This window comes from Aphelocoma coerulescens, chromosome 1A (genome assembly GCF_041296385.1).
Source record: "Aphelocoma coerulescens isolate FSJ_1873_10779 chromosome 1A, UR_Acoe_1.0, whole genome shotgun sequence".
In the NCBI taxonomy this organism is placed as follows: domain Eukaryota; kingdom Metazoa; phylum Chordata; class Aves; order Passeriformes; family Corvidae; genus Aphelocoma; species Aphelocoma coerulescens.
In genome coordinates, this window is record NC_091014.1 from 9,423,147 (window position 1) to 9,435,411 (window position 12,265).

At 41.5% G+C, this 12,265-nt stretch overlaps 1 protein-coding gene across 3 annotated transcripts in view; it reads left to right on the plus strand.

The window, feature by feature from the left end:
• The window catches only part of SEMA3D (semaphorin 3D), a 220,731-nt gene that overhangs the window by 192,918 nt on the left and 15,548 nt on the right, over positions 1-12,265 (plus strand). For all 3 annotated transcript variants that reach the window (XM_069035409.1, XM_069035400.1, XM_069035417.1), the window contains 5 exons: positions 2,773-2,995; positions 6,071-6,159; positions 7,975-8,016; positions 9,247-9,404; positions 11,417-11,481. In XM_069035409.1, coding sequence (XP_068891510.1) covers positions 2,773-2,995; positions 6,071-6,159; positions 7,975-8,016; positions 9,247-9,404; positions 11,417-11,481 — 577 coding nt within the window. The remainder of the gene's footprint in view (positions 1-2,772; positions 2,996-6,070; positions 6,160-7,974; positions 8,017-9,246; positions 9,405-11,416; positions 11,482-12,265) is intronic.

Below are 12,265 nucleotides of genomic sequence, written 5' to 3' on the forward strand. Positions count from 1 at the left end.
AGTCCACCGTGAGGGGGAAGAGAATTATTGCATAGTTGGGAAGTTGAAGAAGGGAATTTGTTTCTCATCCTGTATAGAATAAATTAATGCAAAACTTTGATCAAAAGACAATTAAAGTTACTACATGTTTCTTTCTATTTATCCCAAGAAACTTTTGTTCAACACCTCTAAAGGTAAATATCCTTTTTTTTATCCTAAAGTCTATTTTTTATCCCAAAGTCATATTTCTTTGTGAAATTATTCTACTCATATTGTTATCTTCAAAAGCCAAGCTGAATACAGCCCACCTCAAGGATGTAACTTTGCAAAGACTTTGGAAAACACAGCAGAAAACACAATGTAGGAGATGATACCCAGCAAGCCAGAGGGTGAAGTTCTTACAGGACTGCTGGCACAAACCCCCTAGGTTTATGCATTGACTCACTGCAATATGTGTTTCCAGTGGGACTGGTTTTTCCAAGAGGACTTTCCTTTTCTTCTTTCTTACTTGTGTTCGACTGTATCTTCAAGGAATGTCTTTCAAGTGGTTATCACAGGGCAATAGAACCCTTTTGTTTTTCTTGTCGCTTCTTTCACGGCCATAAATGGAATTGTACAGTGAAACAAAAATGACTACGTGATGGAATTTATCTTAATTCAAATTGGCACAGGTTTACTGTCCATGGGGAAATTGTCAAAAGCTATTAGGTGATCCAGGGGCTTAAGACGTTTTTCAATAAACTATTTCAAATCCTTTATGAAGATGGGGATGCAGAGGCTTAACTCTCACAGATTGAAACAACACTAAGTGAGTGGACACTTGAACAAAGTCTGTTAGCTCTCTAGATAGCCATAAAATTCAGTTCAAGCAAGGAGTGGAAGTAGGCTGCAGAATCCTAAATCACTGGAGCTACAGCTCTGTTAACGAAAACCAGAGGTCAGGTTCAAGGGCAGGCCCCTGGTCAATCTTTTGTTTGATGTTAAGATGGGCTTTGCCGTAGTTCAGGCACACTCCAAGTGGCACCTTCCCTGTGGCAATGCTGTGGCGGTGTTTGGGGCCCAAGGTAGACCAGGAATTGACCACAACAGACATTTCAGATGTGGCGATAGGTGTGGATGTATAACATCAGCTGGTCTGTGCTTCCCTGGCCTGTCTTGTTTCTGAATATACAGGTAGGCTCAGATACTTTTGTGAAGCTTCTCCTCAGTCAGAAATCCGTGTTTATTGCTGCTCTGCCTTACACAGTGGAAGAAATCCTAACCACAAGCCCTTGACTAGCACCATAGATTCAACACGTCAAACTGGATAGCTGGGCATATGAGCTAAAGTCTTCTCTGTCAAATACTGCTGTGAAGGAGGACTGTAGAGCAACTTCACTACGAATCTTTCTCTTCATGGAGTACAGAGACGTTACCTGATCACGTCTTTCTTCACAGGCGGTGTTAGAGCTCCACCTGCCAGTAAACACAGGGATTACGTAGTTAAAAGTAGTGTTAGTAGTGTTAGAATAGAAGCAGTCTGTAGTTTATGTGTGAAAGTTTGTCACCAACTGGAATAATGTGCCCAGTTCATCTTATCCAGGACTGTAGTTCCCCGGTAACACATCTAGATGTCTCCAGATTCAAAACAGACATTTTCTCAGACTTGAATTTGAGACTAATTGTGAAAGAACGGACATAAAAAAAGATGCAAACAGCTGTGGGAACGAAAGCAGAGATAGGTGAGCATGAGAGATCATGGGTCACCAAAATGAAACACCTTGCAGATATGTACTTGGGCTTACCCCGAAAGGCACGGAAAGAAAAATCTGATGGAGATTGAAGAGTTAGGTTTGTGGCTAGTCTTCAGGCAAGATGTGTTAGAAACGGCTTTGTGTAAGCCAAAGAAACCACTGGAGTGTCCGGTTTGTCAGTATAGGTCTAAATAGGGGTGGGAGTGAACCCCAGCATGGGGAAGTGCCTGAAGTACCAAATTCTTGTGCAGTTATCTGAAGCGGATGAGACTGTGCTGTTAAAAACTAAAGAAAAGGACACTGCAGCATCTGAGCCTTGAGCCTGGTCAAGAGTGTCAGCTCTGTGAATGAGTTAACAAGTCAGTTTTGAGAAATAATGAGCCAAAGGGGTTGTCTGACATCTAGAAGATACACCTTTTTTTAGAAAAAAATACATGTGATGTGTAGGAGGTACAGTTCACTGAAAATGAATTGATTTCAGGCCACATGCAGGGAAAAGTTATGGCTTCTGATTTCAGGCCAAAGGCAGACACTCAGCTTTGTAAAGAGGGACAGAAGTACTAGAAGCAGAAAAACCTTGAGGTGCTGCACTTACAGTTCGTGAGCTCCTCCCGCAGCAGCCACAGGAGGGCAGCCCAGGCTTGCTGTTGGCAGCCCCTGCTCTGGTACCTGCTCTGCTCCAGGCAGCCTGCAGCAAATTTAACTGAGCTGCTACCTGCGCCCAGTAGTGAATCCTACAGAGCATGACAGGTCTCCTTTCCTCGGGTCTCACTCTCCGTGTCTGTATAAAAAACCAAACGTGGTATTTTGCCTGTGAGTGGGTCACAGAGCAAGGAGGTGGAATTCGCTGCACCCATACTGAGCCCATCATGACAATTTCTCTGGTTTTAAAGCAATTCTTTCAAAAAGTGAGGTGGTGACCAAATGCTGCTTTGGGATGAGACACATCACTGAAAAACACTATTACTACTGTCTTTACAAATGTTACTGTGGAAAACTTGATTTCTGCTTGTACTTCTTTACTAAAACTCCTCTCATCTTCTTGTTCTCTCTCGTTTAGTGTCCAAGCAAAACGTACGACCCGCTCATAAAGTCTACCAGAGACTTTCCTGATGAAGTCATTAGCTTCATTAGACGGCACCCGCTGATGTACAAATCAGTTTACCCCGTGACAGGAGCCCCGGTGTTTACGCAGATCAACGCGGACTATCGGCTCACCCAGATTGTGGTGGACCACGTCATGGCAGAGGACGGGCAATATGATGTCATTTTCCTAGGAACGGGTATGAGAGAGAACTTCCACTGTCATTCTGCACAAACCACATCCTTTTAGAACACCTTTAGTCCAGTAGGTCCTGAATAAACCTGAATAAACCTCTAGACTAAGATCTTTTTCCTATGCATGCAGCTTCAGGAAGCGTATAAGCGCTTCTGATTCAGTTCCAGGTCTTCAAGCAAGGGCTGAAATTAAATTAATTTCTCAGTTCAAGGTTGTACTACTGTTGGGATGTTAATGCTTCCTGCTGCCTAGGTGATAAACCATTTAGGGATCAGAGTACCTGAACTTTCTTGACCCTCCAAGTACCACTCAGTACCTGTCTTTACAGACTACCATGGTAGTCTGGCTTCCTGCTGGAATCACATCAATGAAACTACAAATAGAAAAAAAAATTACCTTAATAGCTTCAAGGAGTACTTCATATTTTCCATAGTGACATGGTAGTGCTTCAGCATTTTATCTCATGAGATGCTGAGCAGTTAAGAAGTATTTCAAATTGAGCCTAAGGCAACAATTCCACTCAACTAATTTTAAAGATATAAATTAGCAACATGATAGCTCCAAACGTGACAACCAGGATGGAACAGAGAGAGGTTAAGCTACTCTTGTCAGGGAAAAAACTGCTTTGCCATTTTTCTAGGGATAATTATATATATATTTACATTTTTATAATAGATAAATGCCTAAAGGAAAAGGTCTAGTTTTAGCATAGTAATTAAATTTAGAATCACTGGATGAATCACTGAAGAGAAAGGTTTGCTAAGGAATATCAGTATACCTGTTTATAAGATTTTTGAAGCAATAATCCACCACATTACTCCATTGGTGGTTTTGTTCTTATTCCATAATTCAGCATACTCTCATTCTTGTTCTATGTAGGTCTTATAAAGCACTTTTCACTGGTAGATCTGAGTGCTTTAGTAAGGAGGTCACTGCCATTATCCCCATCTCAGAGAAGATAAAACATGTACATGGAGGTGACAAGGTTTATCCAAGTGCAGCAGATGAGCTACTGCTGTGAGCTGTAGGGAAATTAAGGTTTCATTTTGAATCCTACCCCAGTGCTGTTGGGTTGCACAACATTTTATCTGGCCTATGAGCAAATTTTGTGTCTATAGCACAACTTGATATGTATGGCTATTCTGAAGTAATTTGAGGAAAGGAGTGAATTGTCACAGAGCATTGTCTCTTATGAAGTGTGGGTTGTCTCAGCCTTCAAGAGTTTTCTATCTGTGTTACCCCACACAGGAGTCTAGAGATAGCCTCTCTCTCAGAACTCTTAGGTCTTTCAGCAAAATCCATTTCACAACTTGTACCTTCCAGAAAAAGACAATGTCTCAGACCTTCTATGATCCCAAGTTAGTACAGTGGTGTCAGAGAAAAAAGCAGTTACATGAAAAAAGACCATTAAAAGTGCTGTTTTCTCCCCTGCTGGCTGAGAAGACTGGGGATGACCTTTAGACATGATGATTGAAAATCTGTGTTGCTTTCTGAGAGCAATATTAATACAGTCAACAAAGGAACAGGAACCCATTCTCAAACTGTGTGGTGCCTAGGATTTCAGAGTACTCACTACAACTTACTTTTCTTCTGATAAGAGTGAAAAAAAGTAATTTGAAATATAACTGTCTGAGAAGATGAGTTCACTTGTAAAAATGTACAAAATATTCTTTTAGTGTCTGTAGAGGTTGCTTTCAGATGTTTTCTGTCCTCCATTTTAAAGTTTTTAGTAGAAATGAAATTATATTGAGAAACCAGCAACTTGAATACTCCCAGGTTAACTGTTCCTACCTGGCACTAAGACATCTCCTCAAGTGTAAGTAGTCAGGTTTAGAGGTGTCAAGGCCAGCAAGTACCATGCAGTCACTAGATGGCACTCCATAATCTGCAGACATTTATTTTTCTGCAATGCCTTCCTTAAAAGTGAGTTTTCTTTTCTGTAAGTGCATGGTTTTGTTCTTTTTTATCCTCCAAACTCATTGCAAGGAGAAAAATGAACTCAAAGATAAAATTTCAATTATATAGAGAGACTGAATGTGGATATAACAAATAACCCAGGAGATTTTGAGCAGCAGAAGATCAGTAGCTTATTATATGTTAGAATGTACACAGCCAACTTGTGCATGTGCAGGCTTTGGCAATTATGTCAAACAAACTCTGAAAAAAAGCTCTAATACATGAGGCAAACTGCAATAATTTGGCTTTGATTGGTAATATGAACTTCAGTAGTTTTGGAAAAGAAGAATGAAAATCTCATTCTTTCCCTTATAGTGTATTATTTTTCATTATTTCAATACTATGTGTAGAGATTAGGACTAAGCTGCACTGTGTCATTTCCACATCCCAGCACCCAGCCCACTCCCCTGAGCAATTTCTGAGTTCTGAACCATTCAAGGTTCACTAATATGTAATGGTCTGACATGAAATGAGCAGCTATTTTTTACACCAAGCAGGAATTCAGGTTAAATTGATGAATAGATTTAACTTTAAAAAATTCTCTAGATGATTCCAAGTAAGTAATGACTAAATTAAGATTTTGATGCTGAATGGAGGTATTTTTTCAAAGATTTCCTTAAATGAAGAAATAAATTTTAAAAAGTGCATTGCTTAACTCATTGCATTAAAATGAATCTTACTTCTGATTAAGGACCTATACTGGAAATAAATTAATTCTATAAAAAAGAGGAAGTAATTTTCTGCCAATTTAGCCCCCTGAGCTGGCTCTCTTTGAGGTCAGTTGGGCCCCACTTCTGTCTCAGGGAAATGTGCAGAAACTCGTAGCTGGCAGCATGGATGTGCTTGTCTGTGTTTGTGTGTTTATGTAGCAGGAGAGTTGGACCATCCCTGCCAGGAGCAGCCTGCGACTGTGTTGGCTCAGCCATACAGTAAAACCATAAATGCACTGTATGGAGAGAGCTCTGCAGGCAGCAGGAGATGCAGTGGGCATAGATGTGGTTGGAAAGCAACATCCCTGATGGATTAGCTTTATCTACAAGGCAGGAAATGGAATGGCCCATGCATATTGAGACATACCTGTGGGTTTTACATGTGAGTTTTACATGAGGTGTATTTGTTCCAGACGTAGGCACAGTCCTGAAGGTTGTGAGTATCACAAAGGAGAAGTGGACTAAGGAGGAGGTGGTCCTGGAAGAGCTGCAGATATTCAAGGTAAGCATTAATAGCCACAACATAAATTAAATATTATTCAGGGGACTTCATGGCCCAAACTGGCTTTGTCTGTCTGGCTGTTTGTTTACTGGAACTAGTTCAAGTTTCCAGAGGGACACTATGTAAATTTTTAAATGCCTTGGTATTCTTTGGGCAAGTTGATTGAAAAATGTCCAAAACCAAATAGACCGTGATTATTCAAACCCGTAGAACGTCTCATTTATTCTGCTTTGTTCTAGTTTGAAATTATGAGCCTACATTTTTTATTATTTATGCATATTAAAATAGTAATATTATATTTTTAATGTGAAATTTTCGATGGCCCAGTTGGTATTGGGAGTATCCTAGGTACAATTATATTTTTTAAAAACAAACACACAAAATTCCTTGGGTGCACAGAAATTCTTTAAAATAGCAACATTAGGAATTGAAAACATAAGGAAAATAAACAAGAAGTTAGCTTTGATTATCCGTGTGCTTTAATTTATTGGTGAAGGCTGACTCCGTATTTTTGACCATTTTGATTTGGTTATTCTGTAACTGGAGCCCTGCTAACACCAATGACTTCTTCGTAAATACAGCTTGTAAAAAGCCCAAGATTCTTTTGTTGCACAAGCACAATTTTTGATTAACTTCAGTGCTGGGGAGGGAGCTGACATCAACATACTTTTACATCAGAAAAATGGAAACCTTTGTCTTCCCTCCTGGTTTTCTTTTCAGTTTATTAGTTTCTTCTTCACTGTTTGCATTCTCACTTTGCTTTCTTCTCATGCTGCTTAGCTCTTCTTCAGTTTTCACTTTGCTTTTCCATCAAAGTTTGTCTGCATCCATGGCATTTTGATTACTTTCTCACACATCCTCTCTCCTATGTGCTATACAGCCCAAATTGTTGTCCATACTGAATAAATCAATTTGGGACTTTTCCAAGTGTAAGCACAGGATCATTAACAATTATTTCAAAGAGTTCATTTCTCCATATGCCTTCTGATATGTCATGTGTATGATGAAACTTTGATTTAAAGGATCTCTATGTCTTCTTCCCACTGTCTTGGACACCAATTATAAATATCACTCAGAAAATACCGAGATTACTCAGTGGCCTGCCAAATAATGAGCAGTTCCAGTATGTGCACCAATTTGCTGCATTCTTAAAACATAACGTCAAGGGAAAATGTGCCATATCATATTTAAAACAAAAAAGAGGTCATTTTTTTTTCTACTCAGCAGACATTCCTTCACATTTTTATTGGTAACATTTATAACTGCTACCTCTATGGTTTTGAATCCAGAAAATTGAAGGGGGTAGGGGCTGAAAAAACATGCCTTATTTCCTCAAACTGTATTAATATTAAACAATAGGCTTAGATAAATCTTCTGTTGGGTGATAGATAATTCCCTGAGCTTTGTGCTGTTCTTACATCAGTCACGGGCAAAAATTTCACTGTCTTTCATAGCCATGAAATACATCCTGGTGCAGAGATCTGCCTATGTATCCCTTAAATGGCAACTAAGCCTTTCAAATAGTGCTTAATATAAACTAAAGTTGATGTGAAGGTTCATTGCCCAGGATGGGGTTGATATCAAACTCTCAGAATTAAAGGTAATTCCCTCCTTCCAGCTGGGGAAATTTATATGATTTCTTTTTGGAAGCATGAATTTTGTTATTTTCTGTTGGGGTTTGTTTTCTTCATATTAGTTAAAACCAAGCAAATGAGCCTGTAGTTTTATTTGCTTATTGTGTGTTAAGTTCTGCTCTCTTTTTCACTAAGAACAGGGAATTTGTAAACTAATACACCTTGCTAATTTATTTTTCAGCACCCTTCATTTATCTCAACCATGGAGATTTCTCAGAAACAGGTAATCATAAGCTTGTTTAATTACTGGAGGGTATGGGGTACACTGAACACCTATTTTCAGGTGACTCCTGTTGCTTAGTGGCCAAGCTTTCCATGGGTGGCTCTTAAAGTGTAACTGGAAGGAAAGGGATATGTTTGAAATTGTTTGCTTGCCTAATTCCTGTTTGCTTACAAACAGTAATTTGTGTACCCAAGCTGGTAATTATTCAGGGAAACAAACCTTTAGTCATATGGTAGTGAGATTTGTAAGTGAAGCCAATGCACATTCCTTTTCCGGCCTCCAGAAATACTTGTCTCTTTACAATCTAGTAATAAATTATTATTACTATTATTGTTTTTATTTTTATTAGTAGTCAGGAGAGATCAGGGCCTCACTGTGCTAAAACTTGTATGCACACAACCAGTCCCCCTCCTCTGAAATTGCAGCCTGAGTCTGGGTGGTCCAACCCTGGCAGTGCAGGGGCCATTCATAGCGTGGTATCTCCTGATAGGAAACGGTTTTATGGCAGCTCCAAGCTCTGTGATGGCTCCATACATGTTCAGGAGGCAGCGTGACACCAGAGCCACCCCTCCCTGAGCTGCAGAAGTGACCAGAGCAGCTCTGGCACAACAGGGCTCCCTCACACGGGAAGAGGTACTCTGCCTTTCAGGCACGCACAGCACAGCTGGGTCCCATCTCCCATGAAAAAAGGTGGCAGGCCAGATGGAAGTGTTGCATGAGCCAGCTCCAGCTTGGACCACCCTTGGCTCCTCAGGCAATCCCCACACGCGTTGGGGAGAGGGGAGAAACATTATCCCCATCCTACCTCAGGATCAGAAGCAGAACATGAAGTTTATTCACACAAGGTCACCCCTAGTTCCCAGACTGTTAACATGGTGACTATCCAGCCCCTCGTTTTTAAATGTGTTATTAAGCCTTTCTTTCTGTGGTTTGCTTCTGATTTTTTACTATAGCACAAGGGTGCTGTAGTAAAACACAGGGGTGTTGAGTGCTGGTGTCTTTCCAGGACTGCAGTCCCCTTTCCTCTCTGCTGTGTTGTTGGGATGGATGGGCACTGGCCAGTTCACACTGGGCCCTGAGAAACATTTTACATTAAAGGAGGAATTTTCCGTTGTTTTATAAAATCTGGGATAAGGTTAAAAGTCTGCAACTGTTGCACTGAAGAAGAGAACTTTTTACACTGGCTACTTGGAGAACACTCCTAATTAATTTGCTTTGCCTGATTTGCAGCAACAATTGTACATTGGTTCCAGGGATGGATTGGTTCAGCTCTCTCTGCACAGATGTCACACGTATGGGAAGGCTTGTGCAGACTGCTGCCTTGCCAGAGACCCGTACTGTGCCTGGGATGGAAACGCTTGTTCCAGATATGCCCCCAGTTCTAAAAGGTAAGAAAAAAACATGACATGCTGTAAAAGATCTTGCTGCTTGCAAGAATTTTAGATGTTCCAATTCATAACTTGTTGCCTTTTTACTTAGCATATCATTTGCCTTAAAATGTGCTCGTACTCTGGCCATGTTTCACATTTCTGCTCGAAGAGCTGTGAAGACAACATAGCTTTGTTTAAGTGTGTGTGACAGTAACTTGGCTACTGTAGCTAACATCATAAATCCATCACTTTCCTTTTTTATGCTGAATGCTTTAAGGCACAAGGTGCTCAGATGGAGGTCCAGGTTGTGGCTAACTCTGCCCAAGATGCAAGAGCCTCTCTTAAGCTTCTGACTTTTTCATAGTAGTTAGAAAGCAGAGCTTAACATAGTATCCCAGAGTGGTCAGTAATATATTAAATTCCCTGACCTAACCCAACAATTGTATTTGTGGTCTAGCCATGAGAGGGAGACAGAGATTTAAGTACCATGATTTGACCATATTGGCAGCAGTCTTTCCACAGTGAAAGAAACTTCATCTGAATTTTCTGTACCCACCAGCTAGGACAGTACCTTGGATGTGGATGGAGGGAGAGCACGCTGCAGGGTCTAGCAGTGCACTGCCTCAGCTGCTGGATGTGTCTCCTGAAGTTTTTGGCTGATTTAGCTGGTGCCAGAGTCCTTCACAGCCTCTTCATTCCCCTTTGGACAAAGTCCTCCTGACAGCAATTCTTGCAGTGAGGTTTCAGTCTGAGCTCAGGCTCTGGAATGACACTTTCCACCTTAGGGGTCACAGGGCTGGGTCCTGAGCCATTGAAGTTAATGACTCATAAGTTATCATGTCATGGTGTCAGGGAGCTTTATGTGTTCTCCCTCATAGCCAAAGCAAACTAAATTCAGAGAAGCATAAATGAAAGGAGAAAAGCAAGTGTTCAGGCTCACTGCAAAGTTAGTGACACATGAGGCTTGCTGAAGTCTGGGGTGGGCTGGGACACGGAGATCGATGGGCCATGCCTTTTAACAGATGTGCAGTTTGGAGGGAAGGCCAAAAGTCCGTGGTTCCAAAACAAAGGATGGGTGACTGGCCCTGGGAATCCTGCAGTAGATCAGTTACTTGAATGTTTTCCTTCTGTGCTGAAGTCTGTGCTTCCAGCATGTCTACAGCTTTTGCTCAGTGGACAGACGGGCCTTGGCAACCTGCTCTCCTTCAGAGGCGTTGCACTGCACATGGGAGGTCCCACTGCTGCTGCTTGTGAGGAAAGAACCAGTTCTTTCCTGGGTCTGCAATTCTTCTACTGAAAAACTGAAAAAGTTTCCATTTTTGTCGTAGCTCTTGGGAGAGAAATGCAATACACAGAGGAAGAGTTTATTTTTAGTGCTATCACACTGAAATGACAGTAAATCACAGTGAGTTCATGTAACACACCCAGTGATTGGCAGGCAAGTTAGTAGATCATCTCAGACCATTGTCTTATGTTTTTTCTGTCCATAAAGATGAAAGATAACCAGATTTTGTCAATTGTTTGTTAACAAACTAAAATACATTATTTTCTCTTCATTTTAATAATTGGTTTACTAGTCAGTATTACCTTGGGTTAATACTGAGCTCAATTTTGAATATCACCTGTTGAACTTCAGATCTTTTTCATGGTCTACAGCATGAAATGTTTCTAGGCATTTGCAACACAGTCTACCCTGCCAGGAGGGACATGCTGGTCTAAGCAAGTTTAGACACTCTTTATGTCACTGTATTACACACTCCTTATTTTAGGCAGATATTTTTCTCTCGCTTTTTCTCTTTCTCCTCCCAGTGGTTTTCCCAAATCACAGGCTCTTCTCTTGATGTCAATTGTACAAATCTCTCTAGGCCACATGCTGCTTTGAGGGTGAGGCTGGTTTTAGTTAAGACCGTAATTGTCAGCCGTAGGGTGGGAGCAATGCAAGTCCACATCTGCTGAGCTCTTCTGTATTTTGTTGTTGCATTCCAGCAATTATGTCTGAAGTGTTACAAGTTTGCATGCTCTTCCCATAGGCGAGCCAGAAGGCAGGATGTCAAGTATGGAGACCCAGTTGCACAGTGCTGGGATGTGGAAGACAGTGAGTATTCACCTTTCTTGCTCTTTTTGTCACTTAGGCAGCAGATTTTGCTGTGAGGGTCTCTGTCTCCAAAAACTTGCTAAGCTCAACAGAACAGCTGCCTTTCCCACACTTTATATCCATCACCCCTCCCACAGTTAAAATTTCAGAGCTGGAGCTGGAAAGGAACAGCCAGCATGGGATATCACCCCTGCATCCCTTATGGGCGACACTCCCCAGCACTCACACAGGGCAGGGAGATGTGCCCCTGGCACCAAAACATCACACACATCCCTGAAACTAGCTAATGGGATGTGCATGATGTTCCATCCAGAAACAGGGCAGCAAATCCCACAAGGAGGCTTGCAGGGGTGAGTGGGGAACATGCCATCTCTCCTCTGCCATTTGACACAGGTCCCAAGGCTGAGCTGCAGCTGCCAAACCAGCCCCTTCCCCTTCCCACAGCTACTTAAATGCTCCTGTTATTAACAATAACCTACCCCCTTCTCCCTACCCTCTTCCCCCTCCCTTTCCCACACCCTCTTTTCAGATGCCAAAGGGTCTGGCTGCTCCTCCGGCATTTGCAGCCCTTGTCTCTCAGCGAGCACTGTCAGTATGAAACCCTGCGGTTACACAGCAATCTCTGTGGCAGCGTAAAATAAATGAATAGCATTCAAACCCAACCATGGCTTTGTCTGGGGTTCTTCTAGCTGCTTATTAAAGTGAACAATCCAGACAAAACAGTATTGATTGTATCACCACGTTGAACACTGGCTTTGGGACAAGCCATCCCTTCCCATTGATC